This window comes from Calonectris borealis, chromosome 9 (assembly GCF_964195595.1).
Source record: "Calonectris borealis chromosome 9, bCalBor7.hap1.2, whole genome shotgun sequence".
Taxonomy (NCBI): Eukaryota; Metazoa; Chordata; class Aves; order Procellariiformes; family Procellariidae; genus Calonectris; species Calonectris borealis.
Genome location: NC_134320.1, coordinates 2,567,105 through 2,594,919, shown reverse-complemented (window position 1 = coordinate 2,594,919; position 27,815 = coordinate 2,567,105). Strand labels below are relative to the sequence as shown.

Here is a 27,815-nt window from a genome sequence, read left to right as displayed (position 1 = left end):
TTGTCCTGTGTGTATCACAGTGCTCCTTGAACAAGGACTCCGTAGCCTGAAAAGCTGTATTTTAGCCCTTCCTGCCATGCCTTTTGGGATAGCTGTGCTCAGTTGCTGCTTACTGTGTTGTCTATCATTTGCAGGAGGTCATTCTGAGATTGCACAGTAGTGATTAATTAGTGAATTCCTCCTTCTGGAATCTATTCAAGATCATGAACATTAGATTCTGCATTACTCCTGCTTCCTAAAATGCAAGAGTAAAGATTTTTGTGAGAAATACTGAGTTTCCCTGTTACTTTTCTGCTGTGCAATGATATACCTCAGCTGCAAATTCATGCAGTGCATTGGCTTATTGTGTATTAGCAGCACTGCTGTCTGCAATGCTTGCTTTCATGATTTACAAAATAAATTTGTTCGGCTTGTTTTCAGAGCATCCTGAAAACTAACTCAAAAAATAAACTCTTCTCCTCAATCTGTTTAATGCCAGGATGTATTAAAAATGCCTTTCCCCTCTTTTTCTATAGCTGCTGCTTGGCAGGCCGTGCATACCCATTGGGCGATATTCCTGAAGATCTGGTACCTTTGGTTAAAAATCAGGTGAGCAACCTTTTGGAAGGAAACTTTCCCATATGAGGTTTTTAGAAGAAGCTGCGTATGTCGTATTTCATGGGTTTCTGATAGAAAACTATTATCAATCTGATAGCTGTATCCTTGTGATATCAGCATACACCGCTGTAAATGCCAAATAAATTTTTAAAGAGTGAAATCAAAGAGTTGTTGCAATCTGAACATTTAAACTTAATATTTTTCTTTCAACTGTAAATTGGGTTGTGGGAACATAGAGTTCTTAGTGGCACTAACTTTGACTGGTTCTTTCCCTTCTTCTTTACCACAAAGTTACCAGAAATTTGTAGCTGTCTCTTCTTTCTAAACTTGACTATGACGTGTCAGATATGGGAGGATCTTCCCTGTTTTCAAATGCATGGGATTGACAGGAGTAGCAAGTGAGATAACATCGAAGAACATTAACTAAATATTCCTTCCTCTGTTTGGCTGTCGCTAAAACTTCAGTTTCTGTTGGAGTTTTCCTGCTGCAGGTATTACACCTCTGGCCTCTTTGCACAGCAAAGTGTAAAGTTCAGCACAGTCATTTTCTACGGTGAAGGTCCCATTAGATGCATTTCTGTCAGTCTTCGCCCTAGTATCCTGTCACCGTATCTTCACCTCTGAGGCTTATCCCAGTCTCAGGTATTCAGGACACACTGCAGCTGTCCTCTAGGTGTAATTCCCATGTGCAGGGTGAATATGTCTGCCCTGCCACTTAAACCCGGGTCATATATCCACAGATACTTAGTAAATGAGTGGATGAGGTGGAGTGTGCCATGACTGCTGAGTTAGGTAGTACTGGGCAGAGTTCAACAGGTAGAAACGTCTCTGCTAAGTAGCTCTTGGTTGCAGGTTTCTCTAAGGCTTTTGATTTTATGGTCATAATTATTTTACCATGTGTTCATGCTCGTCTGTGCTCATCAAGACATTGTATTTGCTGAAGAGACATTTCCAGCCTTGTGGAACTGTGTGAACTGCAGGTGTTCAGCTGAGATCAAAAGCGCATTGTAATCAAATGCTCCAAACTGCGTCCCTGTACCCTCGGCGCGCGGGGTCAGCCAGCTACCTGTTGCAGTGGTGGCTGCTCCTCTGCCACTTCACACAGCCATGTGTGGGCAATTGTTTGCCAGAGCTACTTAATAGGTTCGGGGTGCTGCAACACATCTCTCCTTAGGCTTATCTCGGGAACCCCTCCCCTTGGCAGGAAGGAGGTTCTGGGGGTCACAGAACTGGGAAAGGGTTTAACATTAGCTGTCTTTTGGTACTTGGAGAGAAAGGAGAATGCAGTCAGTTCTGAACTTAAACTCCTGTATCCTAGCATTTGATTCCAGTTGGTGTGATTCCAGCTTTTTGTATGGGGATTTTTGGGTTGGTCTGCAGCTTACATTCCTGTTGTCCCTGATGTCTATGACTATATCTGTTGTTTGGACCTGAGGTGAATCTGCGATGGCTGTGAGGTCTGTGATTCAAGCTGTTTGACAACTCCTTCCCTTATGTCCTTATTACTGCCTCCTGCCCACAGCACTGAAGGAAGAGGCTTTCCCAAAGGACTATTCCACGATGATGGTGTTTGGAAAGACAATTTCCCTTTTCTGATAGTCAGCGCCACTTTGAGACAACCTAAAAGGTAGCCGGTTTCTTCCTTCTCTTGAGAAAAGGCATAAAGCAACCCATGGCTTGGTATTTTCCAGTCTTGTGGTGACTCTGTTAGGATCGTCTGCTTTCTCAGTCTGTTCCAGCTCTGGTTAGGAGGCAGTAGGCTGGTACTACATCCCTCTTCATTCACCCATCTTGGCCGTACTTAGTTTGGGAGAGTTGGCCCTGAGCACGTCCAGCCATTCTGCTTATAAGGCAGGATCTTAGCTGCTTCGGGAAAGTCTGTACCTATGTTTATAGGCTCTGAAGCTGCTTGTTTTACACCCTGTGGGCTGAGCACAGGCTGACTACCCATCTCTCGTTCTTTTGTTGTTCTGCCTAGTCCCTGTAGGAAGAACTGTGACCTAACATCCAAATCATCTTCCCAGGGCACTTCAGGAACAGCAGCTGATGCCTTAAGGCTTCTGTGTGCTGCTGGTATCCCAGCAGCTTACCCTACTGTCCTCCTTTGGACAAGCAGCTTACCTGACAGTGCAGGCTTACCCTGCTGTCCTCCTTTGGGACAAGGTTTGGTTCTTGAGCTGCCTCTCTTCTTGTTCTTTGCCGCTCTGTTCGGTGGACCACCTTTGGCTGACTGATTCATCACACTGTTCCGAGTCTGCAACAGCAGCTTTCACACTGGGAGAAATAGCCTTTTCCATCTGGATTGCCCAAGAGATTGGCAGGTTGTTTCAAGGCAACAAGTACTGTTGCATATGCCTTATATATTTGTTCAGGACAGGTGTGAGCGTGTTCTTAATGGTTTCATTGTAGGGAGAGAGTACCTAGCTAAAATCACAGTGAACTCATGCCAAAAGTATCACTAGACATGCAGGTTACATGTCCTGAAAGTTGGCTTGGTCACTGCCAAGTAAATCTCCTTTCCTTATTCATTATTTCCATCAGAGCCCTCAGGCTGACTATTTCTTTCTCTTTAAGCTGTGTCTGAAGCTTGGCCTAAGGCAAAGCTTAACTCCTTTGGAGTCATCTCTGACAATATCTTAAAACAGAGGATGTTCCTGATCATCATTTTGTGCTCATAAAACTCTCCTGAGTTTCTGGCCAGTTTTACTGCCAGTTTTGGGTCTCTAGCATTTCACTTTAGTTTCAGGGTTTCAGTAGGAGGAAGCACTTTCTGTTTTGCACTTTCTCTTTGCAGTACAATGGAACAGATATTTTTTGGTTGTGGGATGGTTTGTTTTGTTTTGTTTTTTTTTTTGCTAATCCAGAGCTCGTAGCTGTATGTATGTGGTAGCTCTGGCTTACTGCAAACCCTTTCCTCCCAGGGTGGGCAAACCAGCTGCTCCCCTTTGCTGGATCAAGCACTAGGCTGTTGCCCTCTCCCGTGGTCCTTACCAAGTTGTGCCCTGCACACTAGAGCTGGCACAGCAACAGACTGGCTCAAGGTCTGAGGAGAAGCGATAGCCCAAGCAACAGCAGAGGCTCTGGGGAGGAGCCATCAACCTCTCCTTTTTATGACCTCTGATAGTGGTCCTGAGAGCTTGGCTTGAGTTACTCCTTTCTGTCTGCATGCTTGAATCCGCTCTAGCCACACTCTGGGGTTTTTTGTTTTGTTTTCTTAAGAGTTCCTAGCTGGCAGGTGGGTATCAGGTTCAAGGAGGCCAAGAGGGAAGTTTGTGGGTCTGAAAGTCAAGCTGCTAATTCCTCCTGGCTTCACAGCCGCTGTGGTGGCAGGGAAATTAATTTGGAATAGGAGTAAATGAGAGAACGTGGCATTTCCTGAGGGTGGCTGGGCGAATGTGTTGCCTGTCAGTTCTCCGTGGGATTCCAGTGTGTATCTTAACACATACTCGCGAGCGCTAGCCAGTCTGCAGCAGTCTGCTCTCTTTCTGCTGGTGGCCAGATCTGTTGTGAGCGTGTTTGAGACACCTGGAGCTGTCGCTGCCCTGCTCCTTCCCTGGGAGGGTCTCGACACCTCTGTCAGTGGTTCAATAAAAGGAGTTGCCTTCGTTTTGAAAGACATGCTCAAATTTCAGGAACTAGAAAGTCAGCGGAGGAGATAGAGAGGTGAATAGCGCCTAAGCCAAAAGCTGTGCCTTGAAGTGAGAGGCAGGTTGACGGGCTCTTCCCAAGGGAACTGCTGACAAGGAGAGGAGCTGCGCCCTGGATAAGGAGGAGTTGCGCAGCTTCTCAGGAGAGCTGCCAGGGAGAGGAGGGAGTTATCTAATTTCACACACTTCAGTCTGCAAGTATAAGCCTTAATTTTTGCTTGATCTTTAATTTTGATTGATCTTAAATTGGTTGGCGAGTCTCAGGAGGGGAAGTTGTTTTCCTACTAACAAGCAGCAGAAAACATCATTCAAGTAAGAATACTGATGGACTCCTAAGGTGCTTTAAAGCTTGAGTACAGAGCAGGTAACAATGCTGTTTTCCCATGTGCTTGTGCTATCAGTTATCTGAAATCCATAGGAAATCTGCTATGTTTGTGGTTGTATCTGTGTTTGTTTGAATTTTCTTTGCAGGTCTTTGAATTTCTCATCCGGCTGCATTCAACTGAAGGGTCTGTGGATGAAGAGGTCTACCCTTATGTTCGCACCTTGCTGCACTTCGACACTCGAGAATTCCTTAATGTTCTTGCTCTGGTAAGAGATCGCTGATCTCCTCCAAGAGATAAATGCAACGCCAGTTCTTCCATCATCTATGTCATGGTTGCATGATCTGTAAGACTCCTACTAAAAAGTTCATGGTTTAGCTAAACCAGTAGTTACTGGCTTGATGCAGGAAGAGTTTTGATGTGTGTTCTATAAGATATCAGAGGAGATCATGATAGTCCTTTATGTCCTTAAATATAAATTGATGAACATGACATTATACAGTGAAGACTCTGGTAGCCATCTTTAAAGCAAGAATAATGTATTTGTAAAAGTGTTTCAGTACCCACATCTTTCTCCTGCATAAAGATTCATCTTTCTTCCTTTCCAAATTTCTTGGATTTCTCCTGTCTATTTGGACCTGTTACTTTTACCTGAATATGTAAGAACCATTTTGGTAGTTACAAAAGAGCAAATTGTATCTTGGAACCTGTTGCTTCGGTGATACGCACAGAAAGGGCTTAAAAGCATTGTCAGCTTTGTGATATGGCTGCTGCTTTGTGTTTGCTTGTGTTTCTGGGGTTGGCAGTGGAGAGCATTCTTCTCAAGGTGTCAGTGTTTTGCCTCATGCAGACTTTTGAAGACTTTAAGAATGACAAACAAGCTGTGGAATATCAACAGAGAATTGTGGACATACTTCTGAAAGTGAGTGTGCCTAAAAATTAACCTCTGTGTTTACATCTGACTGACTCTATACACTGCTGTGCAGTAAAGCCTGTAATTTGGATGAGGTGTTTCTAGTCCTGTCCCGGATGACACCTCTGAGAAGGTGGTGGCCTGGAGCGTGGGTTCACCTCCGCCAAGGCTGTCGGTTGGATATTCGCAAGTGATGCTTCATGGACGTTAAATACGGTGGCAGAGAGGTCTCCTTTCCTGTCTGTGATTTCACCTGGGTTGTACTTTGTTGTCAGATTTCTCCTCCCTGCACTGTTAAGTTTATTTTTTATCTGCTTCTCATTGATTCCATTCCCTGATTCCTTCTGAGCAGGAAAAATGGTCCCAGGAATCCTGTGCTTGGCGGGGTGCCAATGCTCTTCTGATAAAACCCTGCTCCCTGTATCTGTAAATGCTGTGTTTGGGATGTAACGTGCCCAGAATGACAGGCCTATCTTTAGTAAATGGGAGAGAAGAGGAATGCCAGAGTTATCAGCCTGGTGCTCTAGAAATCACTTGTCATCTGCAGACCGTGTTCCTTAACAATGAATGTTCTCATTAAAAGCCAAATGCCATTTGCCTTCCCCTTCAAAGCTGTCAGCATTAATAATGAGTAACTCCACTTGGAAGCTCTTTATGTATAAACATATCGTAAGTAGCGTTTCCCTGTCACTGTCGTCATCGATAGATGAGAGCAGGGGCACCAGTGAGCCCAGTGGCAGCGCTGCTGCGGTAAGCTGTGTTGGAGGGGCTGAGATAATGCCGCTGGGGGGGAACCTCTGCGAGCCTGCCTGAGTAGGACGTCGCTGTAAGGATGTTGGTTAGCCCTGTGCTGGGTTAGACCGTGCTTTTTTGTGTCTTTAGCTGCCGTCAGCAGGAGGTGGCACACTGCAGCTGTGTTCCGGAGCTACTGTGGGGTCTGCTCCTGTGGCACGGCGTAGGCTGGATCGAGCTGTTCACAGCCCTACTCTGCGCCGCTGGCCACGTAGCAAATGTCCACCGCGACAGAATTCAACCCAGCTCTTGGAGGGGAAAAGGAGGGCGATTGCGAGAAGTGCATCTGCAGGCACACAATTTGGTGTTATGAGAACTGTCAGTCCCTTGGTCTGGAATCTGCTCTCCTTTTGGATAAAAATAAAAAAAATCTTGAACTTTTTAATTTAAATTTATCCTTGGCAAAAAAACCACTTAGGAAATAGCTGAGCTTTTAAAATAGTTTGGTCAACATAGATGTTCTGCTAATGCTGATCTAAACTTTGCCAAATATATTGTCTTTTAGAAAGTCACATGGTTGGCCTGCAGCCTCTATAAGGTTGCTCTGTTTCAGAGGTACAGTATTTTCACCTTCACATGGACTGAGGAGGACCCAGTTTGTGAAAAACAAAGCCAAAATAAATAAAACACTCCTATTGTTTTAGAGAGCCTTATTTTTAATGCTATTAGCTAACGCCATTCTGACTAGGCTCCTGTATGAAATAGCCTTTTTAAACAGAAAATGAACATTAAAAAAGAACGATAGCATTAGCTGATATTTCAAGCAGAGCTCTAATTGGTTCCTTAATTTGTCTTACCTGTCTGTCTCTACCTGTGTAAGTTAACCACTAGCATCTCCTGGGGATCTGGAACTCCAGGTCATTTTAAGAAATCAGTTGTATCTCCCAAGCTTAGACTGAATGAGGTTATAAACTGTGAGATGCTCCGTGTCTAGGCTTTGCTAGAGCAATTCTTAGATGTTAGCTGACAGAGTTGTTCAGGTGATGGGTTTCTTCCCAACTAAACCCACTGCTCTTACAGGGGGGCATTTCACTTTCCCTTAGTGTTCAGGAATTTTTTAGAAGCCTGAGACACGAAGTCAGGTCGCATCACGCTCGTTTTTTGTATGCCAGACAGGTGACAAGCACTTCCCAGGTTTCAAATCCCTTTTGTAGTGACTCTTAGATATTCCGTTTTTCTGTAATTTCAAGTCAAGTCAGCACAGCCACAAATTTCTCAAAATATTCATAGACTAACAGCTAATTTAATGTGGAAAAGAAGCTTTTCCCTGAACCTACAGTCGTTTCTTAGTCATTTGATCAGTTCTTCTGCATACTTCAATTGAAGTGATGAGTGCCTGGGGCTTGAAGTCAAACGTTTTTTTTTCCTCCTATAATTATTAATTTTATCTTTTTTCCTCACGTGACAACATTTGTCTGCTCGGAAGCTCTGTTACATGTCCAGTGATGAGCTCAGACTATAGAGATGGAGATAAACATGGGTTTGGAGCCCCCTCACAGCCGAAAATCAGGGACATGTAAGAATGCTTCCCTTGAGTATACACCAGAGAGGTCGAGCCCCTTCAGCTTCAGGACAGAGGTGATTTAGCAAGGACACAGTTAAATGCCACAGAAGGTGGTTTATCTTTTGACCTTCAGAATGGACTAGCGCCAGGAGATTGTGTAGACGTCTGGGGTAGGAGGAGACATGATGGCTGTACAGGGATTTCTTGTTGCTGTGTCCTGATTGCTTTCCCAAAGGCAGCTGCAGAATCAATCACTTCTGTTTTTTATTTTTCCCTTTTCTTTCTAATGCTCCTCAGGTCATGGTAGAGAATTCTGACTTCACCCCATCGCAGGTTGGCTGTCTCTTTACCTTCCTCGCCCGTCAGCTCGCCAAGCCCAACAACACCTTGTTTGTGAACAGGACACTTTTTGACCAGGCAAGTATTCCTTTGTGAGGGGTCGAAAAAGTTCCAATCAGGGTGCAGCACCGTGAAAGTGTGGCTAGTGCTGTGGACCGAAGCAATTCTGGAAGGACTGGTGCATTATAAAACAGGTAGCATCTTGCTGGGACTTTCTTGTGGTTTTAAAGAAGCAGAGTATGAGAGACCACAGAAGCACAATAAACTCCATATTTCAGCGTGCCTGCTGGAATTGTGTGAGAAAGGGGGTCGGGTCCTAGGGGATGGAACAGCCTCTGCTCCTCTCCACGGAATGGCAGGTTCCTGTGGTCACTGGTGTGTCAGGAGAGGGAAAGCAAAGGCCCAGAAGGGCCGGAACCAAGCTGTTTATCTTTAAGCCCCAGTGAGCGTTTTGGTGGCTCTGTTGTCACTTGTTTTTTGTATGAAGATGCCAAGATAGGGAGATAAAGGATGCCAACTAAAATGACACTAGCGAGCTTATAGAGCTTGTATACGTAGCTGGTAATTTCTAGTTTGCATGGCTACCGTCCTTCTTTGCTGTTTGAAATAGGCTGGTGTGCACCAACGCATGCCTAAAGCTTGCACGAGTTAGGTTTATATCCCAGTTTAAGTCCCAGAAATTCCTGGGACTGAGGAGGTGGCTTCAATGGCTACAGTAGTTGCGCTTTGATGATAACATGGGTATATGAACACTAATAAAAAAGGGGTTAGAAAATATATGTCCTTTGTCATAATTTAAGACCAAAGTCATCTGTGGAGGCTAAATAGATTTGGATTAAGCACCGTAATTACAGATATATTACATTTTATGAATTACATGATTTCCTGTTTTTCTGGGAGGGATGACAGAGTCCAGGAGAGAAGTCGAAAGGGTCAGCGTAGTGGTTCCAGCTCTTTGGTGTGTAGTCCAAGGCAGGATCATGGGGTCCCCTGAGTTCTTCTATATTCCCTGGGTACCCCGAAGTTTGGTTCTAGATCCTGGTGCAGAGTCATGGGTTTCCCTCCCTGGAGTCTTTCAGCAGTTCTTGGTTACTCCAGTATTCTTAAGTGTCCCCAGTTACAGGACCAAGTAGAGAGTACCTCACAGATGAATAGCACATTCAAATTGCACTGTTGTGTTCTGATTTGCTGTTGCCATTATTGGTGCTCACAATCTGCTTGTTAGGTTTATGCTAACAGCTCTGCTAACTAGGCCTAACTCATGCTAACCTCTACATCCTTGCACAGGTCCTTGAATTTCTCTGCAGTCCGGATGATGACTCCCGCCATTCGGAGAGGCAACAGGTAACGGCCTTCAAGGGACCATTTCTTTAAGCACCAGGTATGACCAGACTGTAGAGCAAAGTCCAGTCTCGTTGGGAACATACGCTGGCTGAAGGTCCTATGCGAAAGCAGTCGCCTAGCATAGGAATGGTGGCCAGCGTGGAAGAATTGGGCAGTGCTGTACACAGCAGGAGTGAAGGAGGATCCTACCCCAGCATTGCCCACTGGAGAAGTTTGACAGCAGTAAGAACAGAGGCAGGAAAAGTCCTGGATAAGCGCATGACCTTCATAGTTAATGGACGATCAATTAAAAAAATCTGTAAAATAAGCCCTGTGTTAATACAAAGTTTAATGGCGCAAGAAGAGTGTACTTTTGAATGGCACTGGCTGTCCAGCTGCTACTGCAACATAAATAACTGGCCTTCAATATCTGCAGGTCCTTTTAGAATTGCTCCAGGCAGGAGGGATAGTGCAGTTTGAAGAGAGCCGTCTTATCCAAATGGCAGAAAAAGCAGAATTGTAAGTTGCCTTGTACAATATATAAATACTGCTTTTCAATCCCCTCAAAAGCTTTTTTTCCTCCACAGTTCTTGTTCCTACTCTGCAGCTGTGTTTGGGATTATTTTCCCTATGTGTTCGCATATGCTTCATGTAATATGTTCATATTTAGTCCCAGTCTTTCTATCTTATCTCTACTGGGTGTTCCTACAGAAAGCATTGTTAAGATAAGAGGGGGTAGAGCTGTGGAAACCTTTCAGCATGAAACCCTGTGGGGCTTGATGAGTTTTGGCACTTCCTATCCTCGAGCCCAGGCTTTGTTCAAAGGTATAGTTGTATATTTGAATGCTTTACCACTGACAGATGGAGCTGACTCGTTGGGGTGAGACCCACAGGTGGATTTAAAAGCACGAAGGGGTCTGAAGCCACCCCCATGGTACTCATTTTAGAATTGAGTAGGAGAGACAAACAGAGTGTCTGGAAAGGCTAAAAATTTCCACCATCTTCTTTAGATGCTTTACACTTCCAGAAAGAGTCCGCCATGCCTGAACAGAGTCAGCCAGGGAGGGACATCTTCATCCAAGTCTTGAATTTGGATGTTATGTGAATTAATCTACGGTACTACAAAGGACCAGAGGGATAGAAATGCAGTGGTGGGGTGTGCCATGCCTGTTTTCCTGCATGTTCTAGGAGTTACTCAACCAAACTTTGCAGACTCAAGAAATGGATTTTTTTCTCCTTGCTTCAGAGAATTTGACAGCCAGAACCACCAGCTCAGCCACTTCATCAGAGCTAAAAGACCTATAGTGTAATGTTGTTTAGCAGACTTTTCATTTGTTTTGCCTCAGTTGGATCTGTTTTTATCTAAAGTCTCAAAATACTAAAGAAGTTTATTAAAATCTGAAGGTAGGAAGCTGTGTCATAACACATTATTGAGTCATGTTCAGCGTATTTCTTCAAATTAGTGTTGTGGATTGGCCTAACTTAGAGCTGAGCATGTTATGGAAATAAGGAAGATCTATGACCAGCAGAACCTGTGAACCTGATTTCTTTAAGGATTTTTGTCCTGTCCCTTGCCTCTCACCTTAGTAACTCTGTTTTTCTCAGTTCTGTATGATAACCTCCCAAAAAGAGGGAGGGTGATAGGCTGATTGGCCTGTGGCTGATACTAAATGGCATATGTAAACTGGAGCCACCCAGCCTGCCTGCTGAAAACCTTAATGTGAGATACTTCCAAATGCTTTTTGTAAAACATGCTGTATTTCCTTTTGAGTGCTGCCGAACTGTGCCGGATTTGAGCTGCCTACTTCTGTTCTGCTGACTTAGCTGAGCGAGTGTGTTTTTCCTAACGTGGAAAGTATTTTTCATTTTAGCTATCAGATTTGCGAATTCATGTATGAAAGAGAGCTTCGCTATGACAAAATAATTGGCTGTTACCTGCATGATCCAGTGAGAAAGGTGAGTAAATCTGGTGCTTCTGGCCTTTCTTCTTCATAGCAGCGCAGCCTGTCCGGCTGGCAGAGCGTGAATGAGCACACCAGCCCTGCTCTTCTGTCGTACTTCTCTGTCTTCAAAAGTGTCCTTTTACAGTTGAGTTTTCTTAGTTATAGTCAGGCTTTTTGTGTTTGTGTGTGTGTTGGAGAGGAGTTGATTTTTTTAAAGCTTCAGAGTTTTTTATTTCTTTTTAAATTTAAAAAATGCTAATACAGAAAACCTGAGTGCAAGGTGGGATTTATTGCAAATGTTGCTAACTGCAATAATTCTTTGTTTCTGCCATCAGTCCCCTCTTTTCTCCCCCTGGACAGAGTCTCTCTGCCCTTACTATCTCTCTGCAATTACCTTCTGCATGTGCATATCTGCCACCAACAGAAGTTGGGAGGAGAGTCTGGCAAATCTGATCGCACCAGCTCCTTATGAAACCACTATGCTGAAAGTTGTGTGGGTGAAGGAGTCAGAAGAGATAGGTTGTGATAGTGAGATGGTCAAAAAATATGATACGGGAGAGCATGTGAGCTGAGGAGAGTGCAGGAGGCCCTGGGGGAGAGGCTAATGTCGAAGAGGAATTCAGGAATACGCTGGGAAAGCTGACCTACCCTCTGGTAGAGCGTTCTTTTCTCTGCCTGTGCTTCTGGCTAAAGAGTGATGTCCTGTCCTTTTTCCCTGTGAGCAAGAGGGGGACATTTCTAATAGTGGAAGAACAATTCTCTTTGACCTCAGTGCTTAACACATTTAGCATCAATTCTGTTCCTCTTGGCTTTTTTTTCCTGGCAGTTCTTCAGGAACTATTTAGGGACGTATAATCTCGCCTGCAGATAACTTATCCTGACTTGCTAAGAGAGAACTAGCCCCGAGGTCATCCTAAGACTGTTTGAAATGCTCTCCCTTAGCAAAATCTAATGCTGTTGGTGGTGCTGCAGAACATACTATACCGTTTATGGTTTTATGCCTTACAGGAAGAAGTTTTCAACTATATTCACAACATCCTGTCCATGCCTGGCTACAGTGCTGAAGAAAAGCAGTCGGTGTGGCAGAAAGCTTTGGAACATATAGAGGTACAGTCTATCCTAAACCCATGGTACCTGAGCTACTGCTAACTCCCGTTGGGTCTGCCTAGTGCTGTTCTGTAAGCGGAAATGTCACAATTTCAAATCATAACTGGTTAGGAAGCTCTGACTTCAAGGTTTAGTAGTCTCATTCATTAATATAAGTGCATCTCTCAGATTCAGGTTGGCCTCCTTGGTTTCCTGGATTCAGGTATTGCTCTCTGGATAACGGGGCCTTACCGGGGGATGATGGCTAGGGAGTGTAGCAGGAAGAGAACCGTTAGCAAGTCTTCCATCTCCTGAGCGTGCAGCAGCAGCAAGGTCGGGACGTTGACATCACTGACCTCACGGTCTGTGGTATCAAATTCCTCGTCTTACCACGGTAATAGCATTCAACCTTGGTACCCCGGCACTTCTAACCTGTGGGAAGATGGGGTCATGACTTCTACTGTAAGACACACTGTTGCTAGACTTCTGTAGCTAATAACTTTTCCCATTTCTGCAATTTCTCTTTGCTTTAGGGGATGGAGGTGTGTCTGAAATAATTGTCTAGTCAGTCGACATGGGGAATTCATAATATCTCTAGTTCCTACAAGATGGTGTTAGTCCCCTCCAGGGTGATCTGGAGATAAGCCAAGAAAATAACTCTGTCTATAAAACAAGCAGTCATGCCCAGACTACTTAGCAGCAAACGGCCACAGAAGGCTGTGTCCTGTGAGGTGGATAAAAAAGTGCTAGGTACATTTGAAAGATACAGAATACTTTTAGTCTCTACCAGCATCCACGAGTAGTGCGTGACTAATGAGAAAAGGGACGGAGAGGGAAAAGGATTCGAAAGACAATAAACACAGAAATGCTGTGAATCCAGCTGTATGACGCGCAGCTCGCTGAGCTCACACCCGCTCCCTAGCTGCACCGTCAGAGCCTGTGGGAGTTGGTGGTGGTGATGGTTGTGCTGGGGCTGAGCAAGCCTGGCTCATTACTACCTTATCAGAGCAACTGTGGTTCCACACCGGGCTTTCAAAGTTGGGCAAACTGCTGTCTGCTTTGCTGCTTCCTTGTGTCTGCTTCATTCTTCTCCTGCTGCATCCCTCGTCTCGGATAGTATTGGAATATACAGGCCAAGTTGTTTGGCACGATGAGTGGGTCAGCTTCCCTCTGTAAGCCTGATTTTGTGTCTTTATCAAATCACAGGTCGGTCTCCTTGCTGGGTGTCTTCAGTCTGAGGCCTTTACAATTGCTGTTCCATGCTTGGGTGTCTCAGGACAAATCAGAAATGTCCTGGGTTGCCCTTCCTGATGTTCCTCACTGTGTTGTACCGGTTTTGATAAGCTTCTTGTAGGCTAAGACTGCCAGCTTTTCATATTGAGTTGTGTGTTTATGTTTTCTCAGTCTGGTGGAGCCACTTCTTGATTATTGTACAGCATCAGAAGTGCCCTCTGGCCAACTTGTCAGAGCTGCGTCCTTTTCTGAAGTTGGCAAACAACAGAAAACATTCCTCTCAACTTGCCCATGGTCATCTTTAAAAACAGGGTTTCTTGCACTGTTCCACCAGCCTTGCAGGTAACTGCTGGCTGCTTTTACCCATGCTTTTTGCAGCTTCCTCCAAAAAGCTGCTGGGCAGATGATTGGTTCTGCAGGTCACCTTTCTTGGGTGCTGTCATTGAGATCAACTCCCTCTTTCCTTTCGGCATCTTCCTTTTCCCAGGACTGGTGAACAATATACACAATTTCCTGTGGCTTAACAGCTTATTGGCTGCTATGGGTTTTTGGTTTTTTCCATTGTATTCATCCTGCTCTCAGACATTCAGAAGACTTAAAATAGTAAATAACATTTTACTAGGATGGTGCTGTGATTTCAGGCCTTGAACAACTGTCCTTTCATCTGTTGAGGTAGGAAAGTAGCAAACCAGTCTCTTCAGTTGAAACTAGCAGTGTCTAGAGAGGCTTCCCTGGTGATTGTATGGCAGAAAGTGGGGTTTGTGACCAGTGCCATCATCCTACATCCCTGTTGTTCCTTGATGTTTATCTTGAAAATAAAGCCCAAGGCTTCTCTTCAATCATAGGGCTGTTTGTGGTGGTCACTTTCTGTCCTCAGACCCACGTGCTTGTGTCAGCACTGTCTCCTCAAGGGCTGTCTACCTAAGAAGTACCATGGTTGCAAATGGCTCAAACCTGGGAGAGGATGAAAACCCAAGCCCAAACCCTTTTGCTCGGGGGTAGGCTACGAAGGTCCCACTGATCCAGGAGCTGCAGTCAGTTACAGGGAGGCTGCGCCATCTCCCTCCAGCCAGTCGGTCCTATCTTCAGCTGTCCTGAAGACTCCTGGGGAGGGCTTGTCCAGAGAAAGAAACAAATGAAGGCAGTCCCACTACATCTGCATTCCTCTGCACTGCTGTGGTTAAGATCTTCTGGGTCCTTCGGATTGCCTGGGCTTGTGAGACGAAGGGGTCGTGCTCCTGAGGGCTGGGGAAACAGCTAAGAGCCCATGCTGTGGGGTCAAACACCGCAGAGCTGCTTTACATACAGTATGGTAGGCAAATTTTGCTTTGGAAACCTCACAAAACGCACCTTCTGTGATAGCTCTTCTTTAAAGAGCTTGTGGAGCAGTCACACTCTTCCTTGTTACTTCCTTTCTTCCCTGCCCCCTGGTCTGTTGCTGGCATCGGCTGAATTTGGTGGCTGCTCCGTCTGTCTGGAGACCAAGCTAGTACCATGTAACTTTTTCAGACTTTTTTTTTTCTTCCAGATGTATGTTTATGAAATTTTTCTTTCTTTACTACTGTAACAGTTGTTTTTGTTTAGTAAAGCAATGTTGTCTCCTTTGTAGGCTTAGCGGGGGCTTTTGGGAAGGATTACCAGGTACCAATATTGGTTTGAAGCAGTTGCTTCTCATTTATTTGGAAGCATTAGGAGCAAAAAACCTCATGTTCTGGGTTCTGTAAACTTCTATGATATGAAGCCTTTTAGATCAAGGTTGACAGGATGCAAACCCACAGGCATCTTGAAGAATTTTTTCCTTTTATTACAGTAAAGAAATTATTCATTTTTTTTCAGGTGTGGACAGGTATCAGTTACAGTTAACAGTTACAGGAAAGCTGCTTTTAAACCTCTGGTTCGGTTCAGTTCAAGCCAATTAAACACTTTCCATTTGATTGAGAAATTCCCTAGGGTCAATTGAGGGCTTGGTTTCCTCTCTCCTGCTGGCTCCTCGTTGGCACTAGCTGGTCTTGTTGGCAGGGGGTAGAAGGCAGTTGTCAGAAAACCTGATGAAATAATTTCCTCGCCTTAGGACCGAGATGTGGACTCGGTGTGAAGGGTTTTGCATTCTTACAAGGCCTGTTGTGTAGTAAAATCATCGACTTTCAAAAATGCCTTTTTACAAACTACCCTTCCTTCTAATTTTTTTCAAGATCACTTTTTGTGCAATGGTATTCATCATTCTACAGCTTTCAACTAGGCAAGGATGCAGTTACAATATGAATGGACTCAGTGAAACTGCGTAATTATATTGCCTATGAAATTAAAAGTAATTCTTTTTGTTTTGTTTCCCTCTCCGAAGGAGTTGCTGTTGCTGAGCCCATGTAAAGCAGCCGACTTGGTAGCCATTCACTTCAGCGAGCAGACCGAGAGCATCATTACAAACCTCCAGGTCAAGTGTCAAACTTCATTGGTGTTGGTGCTTCTTTCCAGTGGGGTTGCCGTTCTTGTAAGAAATGATTGCTGAGAGTAATAGTAAGTTGTCGCTGTCTCATAAATGGGAGGAAAAAAGCTTGATAGTTACTCAGCTGCAGGAATTGCTGCATTTAAATTGTTTGGCCTGTTTGTAGAGTTCTGGCCATAAAAATGTGTCATCTCTGAGGTGCTGGTTGCATCACTTGATAACGCAGTTTTCGGTTTGGAGTTCAGTATGGCTTGCGCTCAGAGATCAGACAGAGCTGTTGTCAGCAAAGAGTTCCTCTGAGTATTTATGCAAGGCAAATGCCTAAACCAACTTCTTCAGCAGGCACCAGCCGTGAACAGTATTTTCTTCAATGGATGTAGTTCAGGAATCACTGGTTTATAGCACATTATATAAAATAGTAATACTATGTCTCTTCCTGTTGTACAGGACCAGTTTTTACTCTTCCAGTTTCTGAGGAGTCTCCTTGATCCGAGGTACGTAAGAAAATTAGACCATTTGCAAACTACAGCTTGAAAACGTGAGTTAAAATAAATTCCTTTGAAACAGCCTACAGCCAAGTTTAGGGCTTGGAAAAGGTGACTGGCTCTTCAAACTGCACAAAGTTGAAAAGGATAGCACAGAAATAAGTGTTCTGGGGAGCATCCTTTAGCAGAGCCCATGCCGGCTTCCTAACTGGGGAGTGGTGTGGGTTCCAGTACGTGCAGCGTGACGCCTCCTCCACACTGGTGGGAGGTTGGGCGTTGCTGTAACAGCTTCTTTGAGAAGGCTGTGAAATGGTTACCCTGTGACTGAAACTGCCTTCTGTTCTCAGAAATGGCGGTTTCTGTTCTCAACCCACCGATTGGTGACTTGACCAAGGTGCCCAAATTTAACATAAATCGAAAAGCGTTTTGGTCTATTGGCATTTTTCATTTCTATCTTATTTCAGAATTGCTGCCGCATTTCACTGCAAACTTCTCTTTAGCTGCTTGTTTGCTTCATCTGCTCCTGTTCTTTCAGCGTTTCAGCTCAACAGAACTGATTTCTGTTGAATCAGTTTCAAATGCTACCAGACCTTGATTTTATTTATTTATTTTGTAAGACATTTATATATGCACAGCTCCAATTGCCTTCAAGCAATTGTTAATGCAATTTAAGGCAAGATCTTGTTTTGTCAATTAGCTACAAATTAATTGTGCTTTATGAGGAGGAGTAGGAGTAGGAAAAGGTAATATTATCTAAATTCAAGTGTCAATGTTTCAGTACTTGTTGAAGTGGAATAAAAAGCATGCTTTGGAAACCAGAACCTGGAATTAATCACTTTTTGGATTTTGTTAGGATGTACATGTAAAATAATAATAATTAAAAAAAAGACATGTTTTGTTATTTCCTGAGTTTTACAGCCATGTTTGTATGGAAGGTGTGAACTTCCACACCTATTTTGTTTCTTAGAAGTCAACATAAAATCACCATTTTGCCAAGAAAATATCTTAGTTGGGCTTTATAGGAGAGAAATTAGATTATTTGGTTAATAAATGAATAATTTTTTTTAAAAAAATTGAATAGTTAAGTAGAAATGATACCCAGCTGGATGTTAAGTAGGACTTTGTTTATGCTGTGATAGCACTTGCAGCAAGTGAGACCCAATGAAGGTAGTAATTAACCTCGATTTTAATCCTATGCATAGAGTGGCTTCCATAACCTGAGTAATAAATGTATCTAATTTAGCTCTATCATAATTAGAGCTAAATACAACCATTTCTCCCGTATTTATCTTCTAATCAAAAGCAACACATGATGTGTTCAAACCAGCAATAGGAAGCAACTTTCTGTTTCTGACCTTTCAAGAGATCTCTGCTTTTCCCTCCCAGGCTGCTGTTCAGCAAGGTGCGTTAGGCCTGTCACGTTGCGCCGGGTGTCACTTAGGAAAGCTTGTCACCAGTTCCTTTCCCCTCCGTGTGCCGAAGTCCACTAATTCTCTGCACGGCAGTACGGTGCTCAGCGTCCCAAGTAATGGAGATAAACCGTGTACTGACTGGGTTGTTGTTGCCAGAATACTCAATAAGCGAAAGATAAGTGGGACAGTTAGGCAGAAAAATGAACAAAACGCTACTAAATACTTTGGATTCACGTGTGCCAGTGACTGACCGTAAAGCAGAGGTCTGCAAGCCCACGGTTTTACCTGTTGTTATTAAACTATGTTGTCAGTAAGAAGTGTTCTGTAGAGATCCTAGATTGCTGGAGGGGCTTTTTTTTTTAATAGCAGTCAAGGTGCAGTGGTCTGTTTTCAGTGCTGTGAGGCTGTCTGCTTCTAAGACCATCGAACCGTATCCTGAGGGAGGTGGGGAAGGAGGGGGAAATCTTGCTAATCTGCAGATATACCTATACTTTGTAGTATACCTATACATAAAATAGTGGTTAGGTTCTTCTGAAAACATCTGTCTCTTTTCAGTCAATCTAAATGCTTATACGCTTTTTTGAGCAAAATTCTTATTAAAATAAAGACTCTTAGAGCAGTAAATGAGCTTTTAATGTCGCAAATATGAATGATTGCTTGATCATATGGGGACAAGACTCATTGTTCTAGTGTAACTATCCTAGTTGGTGGAATTGCATTAGGGATTAATTTGGTCCATTTAATTTAGCTAGAGATTTATTTTAAAGGAGGGGAAAGGGGGAAGGGAGGAAACAGGGTTAACAGAAATTGCCTGGGGAAATTAAAACCAAATGTCCATGTGTTTGTATCTTATAAGCAGCCACAGAAAACAGAGAATGTAGTGTGTATTGCTCAGCTCATTAATCACAGCCTTTGCTACATTTCCATTTTAAACTCTTAAGCTTTTTCCTCTAAAAAAACCAACGCAGGGAAGCATGTCTGTTTGCAGCATGTGTTTGTGTATTATACCAACAATATTAACTTATTTAGCAATACAGTGTTCTGGGTCTACAAGTATATGAACAGATACCTAAACTTTCAGGTTCTGTTACAATGGTGGTTCTCACTGACCAGCTGCCCGTGACACTCGCAAGGCTCGCTCGTGCCAGGTTTTGTGAGAAACCGGTGGTTAGCTCTTCCTTTCAGGAGTATGGCAGGGGAGGTGTTTGGCATGGTTATGTTGGAGATGAACCTGATCACGCGGAGCTGAGCAGGACCTGCAAGTCTCAAGACTGTTGCTTAGTTTTTAACATTATCAAAATCCAGCTTTCTTTCCATTCTCTCTTCTCTGCCTTTCTTAAGTGAAATGGTTAAGGAAAAGGTCGGCTTGCTCATCAAGTCATGAATACTAGGTGCCAGAGTTATTTCCAGATTAGAAGTTTGTTCTCGTACTAAAAATGTATGACTTGCCATTTTTCCCATTTTGGTAGACAGAGATAATTTTAGATAGAAAGTGCTTCTTTATTTTAGTCTGGTTGCAAAAAGAGTAGAACACTCACTCCCTTACAGATACTGGGGGAGTTTATAGGGTGTGTGTTGTGGGAGGGGTGGATGGTGAATGCAGGAAGCCAGAATTTAGGGTTCTTGTTTGGTCCTTCAAAAGTCCATTCTTTATTTGATGTCAGAACAGAATAGTTTGGATACCAGTTTTTGTACAACTGTGTCCATACTTTGGACACTGTGATCAGTACCTGCGTGAGGCTTTCATTTCTGGGCAAATATCATTTATAATCAAGTGATTGACATTGTAATCACAGTAAGCTGCTTTTGGCTTACTAGAGGCACAGCGTTCTCCTGGCCTTTCTTGGATGATAACAATCCTGTTAGCTCTTGTAGCTCCCAGGAAATATAGGATCATATTATATATCAGACCTTTGCCATCCCGTGGTGGTAGGGTTTGCACATCAACGCATCTTCTCCTGATTAGGAATTTCTGTTCAGAAAGGTAACGAAACTAAGTACATACCTTGATCTGTTTTCTCTCCTAGCAGGTTTAAGAGCCCTGTTTCCTAGACAGGATAAACTTCTGCTGTTTCTCTGCATGATGCATCAGTCCTAGAACTGCCCCATGAAGTGTAGTTTACAGTGGCGGTGGACTGCTGTTCCTTTTGAAGGGTTGCAGGTGCTATATCTATCTCTAGGAAGGTATCATCCTTTCCATCCTAACTCTTTGAAATCTCTTGCTTCATGTTGCTCTTTTTAAAAACAAGATCAGTAGAAAACAGGACACAGGGACAGTCATGGGCACTGCACGCAATGCTGTTCTCTGTTTTGTTTCCCCCAGATTAGTTTACTTAATAATAAGCCAAGGGATTAGAAAATGGCCACTGCAAGAACCACTGCAGTGCCAGCAGCTACTGCTGGAAAGGAATTGGAGAAATCCTTTTTATAGGGACATCTTTATTAAATGAGTTTAATTGCACTCTGAGCTTCACCTGCAGAAAATACCTCGGCTAGAATCAGAAGGGAGGCCTTAGTTCCAGCTGAATATGGTTCAGTAGCGCAGCTGGTTACAAAACCGTCGAGAGAGGATGCAGCCTTTGGCTGAACAATATGCAGGGTCTCGTTCAAAACCTTACAGCTGGCGATCTGCTCTACCGATGACCATAAAGTGCATAGAGTTATTGCCTCTGCAAGAGCAACACCCAGTTCACCAGTTTTCTTCTGTCTGAGAAGAGAAACTAAATAAAAATGAGGATGTTTCCCTAACAGAGGCATGAAGTCGCATCTCAATGAGGTAGATAAAAGGAATCATATTCTAGCAGACGAAACATTAAAATATGACAAAGCAGGTCAAAGAAGAATTTCAGGAGCAATAAGCAAAAAGCCACAAAATACTACTTCAGACACAAGCAGAGAAGGTCTATAAGACAAATAGATGATCAGCATCTAAAAAGACCACTCAGACCATAAGGTTTCATTAAAGAAATTAGGTGAGTTCTTTGTACCTCTTTGCCATAGTATTGCTGAAGAGGTTCTGTGCTGGAATCTTTCTTCACAGGGGTCTTTGATAGTCTAATTTATACTGAGGCATCAGTAGAATATGTTGTGGAACAAATGAAATGCCTACTAACGGACCTCCAGCACCAGTAACTAGTAGAAACAGCATAATTTTTATCCTACAACCAGATTTTTTACGTCTGTATTAAGGATAAAAGACACACACAATTGAATAAGAAACTCTTCTTTCCAGCCAAACTTCTGGGCTAGAATTTGACTTGAGTCTCCTGTGCCTTTTTTATTCCAGAGAAGGCATTAACCAAGACCTGATACACTTACCGCCCCGCATCACTGAGCAGTTCATTGAGCTGCTGTGTCAGTACAGCCCAGACCAGGTTTTGGAGACGCTTAAAGTTCTGGAATACTGCAGACTGGAAGAAACCATCCAGGTAGGAAAGACGTGTATAAGGACAGGGGCTAGGGGAAGCATTCAGATCAGCTCCTACCTCTTTAAAGTACTGTAAAAGTGCTTTAGCCTAAGTTGTGGATTAGCTCCTGGATCCTCTTCCAATCCATTTCCTACGCTGTTTTTTCCCTCGGGCTGTTAAACTGCTCTCCTGCAGCACAGTTAGCTATATTTAATATACCGATTCTGAATTTAGTCTTGGGCTAATAAGAAAAGGCCACTAGTGCGCGAAAGCTACTGAGTAACTGCAGAATGCAGATTGGCTGTGTTAATTTTGATTAATAGGCTGAAGGTATTTGAAATCATGGACCTGGGATTTTTGGAAAGCAATGCTGCCAAAATTTGACTAGCGCTGGGAGAGTGACTATTTCTTCCCTTTATGAAAATTTCAGTGATAATCTGCCCTTCATCCGGATTTATAGAAGTTGGGTTTTTTTTTTTTGAAAGATTTTAATGCTGGTGGTGGCAATACTGCAAGTTGAGAAACAAACACAGTACACCCGGTAGGAGGGGGAAGTAGGAGTGCTCAGACTTGGGTAACGTGCCTGTGAACACATGGAGACACAATCCTGTCTGGCCATCTGGTCATCGTTGTCTTGTGGAGAAAACAAACACTGGCAGATTTCTTAAGATAGACGTTCGCCTTTTTTTTTCTTTTAACTCAGATAACCCAGAAACATCAGCTCCATGAAGCTTCTTCATATTTACTGGAGAAGAAGGGAGATATCCATGGTGCCTTTCTGGTTATGCTTGAGGTACAGTACGTTGACATCCTGAATGTGGCATTTTTGCCATGCCAGCATGGCATGACATGCCATCAGCACGGTGGCATGTGTTAAGGTTTGATATTGTCATTGCTTCTCAATTTGTTTCAACTAGAACCCATGGAAGCATTTAGCTTCTGTCAAATAACAATATGTTGTCTGCAGGCTCAGCAGATCAGTGTATTTTTCTAGCCTGTCTACAAAGATTTTTAGATTGGACATTAGGAGAAATTTCTTTACTGAAAGAGTGGTCAGGCCTTGGACCAGGTTGCCCAGGGAAGTGGTGGAGTCCCCATCCCTGGAAGTATTTAAAAGCCGTGTAGATGAGGCGCTTAGGGACATGGTGTAGTGGGCATGGGGGTGTTGGGTTGACGGTTGGACTCGATGATCTTAGAGGTCTTTTCCAACCTTAATGATTCTATGATTCCATGATTCAAACAGTAGATAGTAGTTATCTAGTAGATAATAGATGCTGAAATTTGTTTTTCTTAATCAAAAATAATCTTTCAGCTCCTGTCTTCCTTTCCATATTTGGAAAGACATTATGCTATGTTAGTCATATTGGGGAGGAAAGCGAGGGTAAGCCTTTGCAACCATACCTTTCAAAAACACTTCTATCAAGATTCTGCAAGTTTACTGTTCTGAGTTCTCTCTTTTGTTTCAGCGATTGCAGAGCAAGTTGCTGATGCTTACGCGAGATGATGAAAGTAAGAGTTATCAAGTTAAATTCCGTTTTCTATTAAAAAGAGAGAAACACAAAAATGTAAAGTGCTATGTCTGACACCTGGCATAATGAGATCCTCTTTCAGGTTTCTAGGTATTGCGGTGACATTTTTTAAATTTATATTTCCATGGCTGTGGGAGTTATTCTGATGACACTTCCCTTACTCTGTTACTCTGATCTCTAGCAAGATCAGAGTAAACAAAATGTGATGGATTTTTGTGTGTGGTCGTCTGCCCTGTTAGCTCTTTTGATTGTGACTGGTACTCTTACTGGCTTACCAGCCACGTTTCCTATGTTAGAATCCATTCAAACTCATTACTGAGCTTTAGCAGGCATTATGTATGAACAGTGATGAGAGACATCTGGAAGCAGCTTTTTTTGAAGCAAACTTCTCAGAGAAGTAAGAACGTTCAGCCTACAGAAAATGAGTATATGCACAGGTGTACTGTTCACTAGCCCAGGGACTGATGGGCACTTAATTAAATTCAGTGCCCGTATTTGTTACTTAATTGTATCCTGAACTACACCCAAGATCTTCCTTATTCGGTTACGTGAACTGTTTAATATGCCCAATTTATTGTGCTATTCAGGAAAAGTGTCAAAAATCAGGACCTGTCTTTATAATTTAGTTGCTCACTGCAGTGAACAGATTTTAGAAGAACAGCATGATTTTAGCAGAATGATTGGGAATTAATATATCTAATGTTTTTTATAATTGCAATTTGTTTTTTCCCCCCCAAAACTTAGGCTCAGCCGAACTCCCCTTGCTAGAAAACATTGAAGATACTTTAATGAAAACAATTGCCCTTTGCCGGAGGAATTCACACAATTTAGACCAGCAACAGCGAGAGGTAAGGTAATAAAATGTATCACTAAAATCAGCAAAGGCCTCTGCATCTCCTGAAACTTTCTCTTCACATGCTTCTTCCTTTCCTCATCTATTGGATACTGATATGTCTCAAGCAGTCTTGTTTTCCTCTGCCTTGTGTTCTTCTTGCGGTGCTTCAGGTTTCAGACCCACAAGAGGGAAATCCTCACTTGTAAGGATGAAGCACAAAATAAAGTGTATATCAGCAGTGGAGAAGCAGATGAGACAACATCCTTTCCCCCATTTTTAGCTCCAGTTGAAATTTTGGCTTGAATGTCAGTCAGACACTAAAGAAGGCATAGTAAGCTTTGAGCCGACTTTATGGTGGCACAAGGTTGATGCTGCTGTCACTGTGGCTGCAGAATGTTGCTGTTCTGAATCTGTTCACAAATCCTGAATTTAATGTCAGCCTGGTCTTTGAGCGGTGGAGACAACACAGCTTGCTTGAGCTCTTGAAGAGAGAACTGGGTTTGCTTGCCTGCTTGTACTGAGGTTGCATTTCCATTTTGCCAACATCAGTGACATAAAAGGCATCTTTACTCCTAAGATTATGCATAATTTAGGTAACTGAACTCAAAACTGAGAATGCTGTTCCCGTGTCTGAAGAGGTAGGATGTTTGGAAGTCAAGAATTCTGTAATTTCTTCTGAGCACTGTCCAGTGTATGAGGTGACCTGCTCGGTTTCTTCTCTTAAATGATCTTATTGTGCAACAGAGAGCTGCTGTGTTTTATTGCAGAGGTGTCTGCGTGCACACCCTGAGTGCTTATGGCCTGCCTGCCCAACTGGATAGATTTGAGTTAGTGTTTGCTCTCACTCTGCATCCTGTTCCACCTGCTGGAATTGCTTTGTTGATGCCCAAGTAAGATTTGACTCTGGTCGCCAAATAAAGGACCAGTTTCCTCAGTACTCTATTACGTGAATTCTTACAACTCCTGTTTACTGCCTGGAGAATTTAGATGCCCCTTTCCAGTTGGGATCCATTTACTCTGCTACCTGTTTTGTAAGCAGTCTCTACACCAGAGAGTTTGCATCTCACATGGAGAAGCACTTGGGGACTGAATGAAGTAAAAGTAGATTTCTTACGTTGTCGCAATTCCAGTAAAGAAACAGGTGAGAATGGAGAAGAGGGAGCAACAGGAGCCAAAGGTCTTGTGTGCCCAATGAAATAGTATCTTAGTCTAAGGTATGAGCAATCTAGACTGAAAGCAGATCCCTAAGTGCTTTGCTCTGAGGTTATTTTAATATGTTTCAGTTCTGTTCCACTGCAGTCATGAGAAATGTAGTTCAGTTCTTCAGAATGTGGAAGTGAGTCTTTGGAAACGGACTCTGACATTGGTCACAGCTCATTTTTAGTACTGCCGTGTTCTTACTGTTTTTTTTCCTCGCATTCAATTATTTCAGGCCCTCTGGTTTCCCCTGCTGGAGGCTATGATGTCCCCACAGAAATTATCTGGTTCTTCACAGTGTCGATACTCCGAATGTAAGTATTTTGGCCTTTGTGATCCCAAATATGAATCAAAATCTGTGTGCTGCCTCTCCTCTTCTACTGAATGAGTAGAAGAAAAGCAGTTTTGTTCCTCAATTCCTAAGCTTGCTGCTCCTGCAGTGGATCTGAACTGCGGTGGCTGTAGGACTGAGCTCAGGTTGGGCGTTTGGTAGACTGCAGCTCTCAGATACTATTTTTTTTTTTTTGAGTCCTGAGTGGAAGAGGAACCCTACCACAGCCTCTGCTCATAAGCTGGCTCCACTGAGGATGGTCTCTAAGACAAGGCCAAGGTGCACAGTGTGTACAAAGGCTTTCTAGGTTGTAAGTAGGCTGCAGTCTGCCCTTTGGGAACTTCTGCCGTAATACACTGTCATCTTCCATGCCGAGCCTTCCTGTACGCTTATCCCTGCACCTGTCTAGGTGAAATCAGTAGAACTTGAATACACCAGCTAAATTCTCTACTCCAGTTCTAGTGCCCTGAACCTGTTGTAGGTGTCAGCAGCACATCTTGAAAAGCCTCCCTTTATGGGACACTTAAGACTACTTAAAAAGGAGCTTAGATACTGTGGTCTTGGGGCAGAATAATGTCTTTTGGTCCATTCCAGCCCTGTGCTCCACAGTGATTGTAGTTGTGCGTGGTTAAGGATTGCAACTTACTACAAGTAAGTGTGGTGGTGATCGTGCTGTCCGTCCTCCCGCTATTTCTTTCCTTCCACTGGCCGTTAGCTGTATCTGGACCCCTGGGGATGTTCTTGCAGAGATCAGTAACCCAAAAATATAAATCGCCTCTCTTCCCTCAACTCATCTTTTCCTCTAAATTCAGAATGTCTCCTAGATTATCCATTTTTGGGAGCTAATGCCTGCAGAAAAGTAATCATCTGAAGTGATACCAGAAATGATGAGAGGATAACACACTTGGATCCTGCATAACTATTTTGTTTTCATTCCTAATGTGCATGCTTCCTAAACTGCTCTAACTAGCTAATTATCCCCACAAAGAAGCTGAATTGCGGGTCCACGCGTATCTCAATATTGGCTCTTACTTTGGGGAACTGGGGAATTGGGGATTGAGGAACAAGTTTCATGCAAAGGTTAATGCTAGGAAGTTTTAAAGTTTGTGGGACTGTAACATGGACAAGGCATCCAAATTGGTTTTTGGTAGCAGTAGGAAAAGTGAATGACAGTGCTACAAAGTCAGTCTCAAAATGTGAACGTTTACTGTAGGTAGGCTGTGGGAGGGGGAGAGGCATCGTGATATCGAAAACTTTTAAATACACTTTCTGATACAAAAAGCTGCGTGTGCTTAGTGCAAAACATGCAGATGAAAAAAATATGAAAACTGTTTTCAAACTAGAAAACATGAACTGAAATAAAACTCTCCTAATGTGAAAGATTGATCTCTCTTTACTCCTTGAATCCTAATGAATCGCTGGTGGCTTTTGTGTTCGGTATTTCAGCTTTGAAGAGTTTGACAATGCAAGTGCTGAACAACATGGCTGCATTTATCGCTCTTCCTTCAATCCTGCAGAGAATTCTACAGGTGAGTTTCTGAAGAGAAGCAGCTTTTACCAAGGTGTGCCACTCAGTTATTGGGAAGAGCTGAACACATTCTGGATGTGATAGCAATTTCCATGTCGTTAAAGATCAGATCAGCCAATTGTCTGGTTCAAAGTATTTCAGTAAAAGTTCAGTTGGTGAGATGCAAGTTGGAAGAGCTGATAGAATGACCTGGAAGACTTGACGCTCTGAGGTGACATGTAGGAACACATAGACCTGTGAGAAGATAATTGAGGTAATTTCTGCAAACCAAATAAAATATTATCTCAAAGGCTGCAATTACTTTGAACTTGAAACTTAGCAGTTTTAGGGGCAAAGCCACTATGAATTTCTCAAAACTTGGAATTAAATTTGTTGAAAGCCATTTAGCTAAGGCTCTGGGATGGACAGTTGTGAAAACACTGAAGCAAAGTCTGTAGGCTTTGGAGAAAGAGATCAAGACAGGGCCATTTTGATTGATGGTGCAATGTATTATTTTAGAGATGTTTGTTAGTGAGCAGCAAACATCTTGTAGAAGAGCTGATGTCAAAACGGGATCTTGGGTTGAATGATCACAAGCAGATACGATTTTTTAATTTGCAAAATAGACGAAAGGTGAGGTTGGGATTTAATAGCAAACCTTCAGAAATGCAGAAAATTAGAGAACTTGTTTGCATTGTGGAGTGGAATGATTGAAGGGTTGAGAACTGTTGAATTAGTCTTCGGGGTTTCTATTCCAGATGAGAGAAGAAAATGTAGAAAAGGGCTTACAGGCTTCACAAGGTGAACACACACCTCTAGCAACCTGTTAGTTTGATCTTAGTATTATGCACAATCCTGGATTTTGGAAAGTGAAAATTGTTGTAAAAGAGCGGATAGAAAGCATGATCAAATGAAATATGGTTTTATCAAAGGTAGAAAGTGTCGAGCAAACTTAGTGCCTGTTCAAGA

General features: G+C 43.1%; 1 protein-coding gene across 9 annotated transcripts in view; it reads left to right on the top strand.

The window, feature by feature from the left end:
• VPS8 (VPS8 subunit of CORVET complex) overlaps positions 1-27,815 on the top strand; it is a 95,995-nt gene that overhangs the window by 46,243 nt on the left and 21,937 nt on the right. For 8 of the 9 annotated variants that reach the window (XM_075157916.1, XM_075157912.1, XM_075157914.1 and 5 more), the window contains 16 exons: positions 516-588; positions 4,716-4,835; positions 5,418-5,489; positions 8,074-8,193; positions 9,403-9,459; positions 9,875-9,957; positions 11,310-11,394; positions 12,390-12,488; positions 16,042-16,131; positions 16,591-16,637; positions 21,327-21,468; positions 22,151-22,240; positions 22,914-22,956; positions 23,721-23,824; positions 25,244-25,322; positions 26,786-26,868. In XM_075157916.1, the coding sequence (XP_075014017.1) occupies positions 516-588; positions 4,716-4,835; positions 5,418-5,489; positions 8,074-8,193; positions 9,403-9,459; positions 9,875-9,957; positions 11,310-11,394; positions 12,390-12,488; positions 16,042-16,131; positions 16,591-16,637; positions 21,327-21,468; positions 22,151-22,240; positions 22,914-22,956; positions 23,721-23,824; positions 25,244-25,322; positions 26,786-26,868 (1,387 nt within the window). The remainder of the gene's footprint in view (positions 1-515; positions 589-4,715; positions 4,836-5,417; positions 5,490-8,073; positions 8,194-9,402; positions 9,460-9,874; positions 9,958-11,309; positions 11,395-12,389; positions 12,489-16,041; positions 16,132-16,590; positions 16,638-21,326; positions 21,469-22,150; positions 22,241-22,913; positions 22,957-23,720; positions 23,825-25,243; positions 25,323-26,785; positions 26,869-27,815) is intronic. The other variant, XM_075157913.1, reaches the window with a different exon arrangement.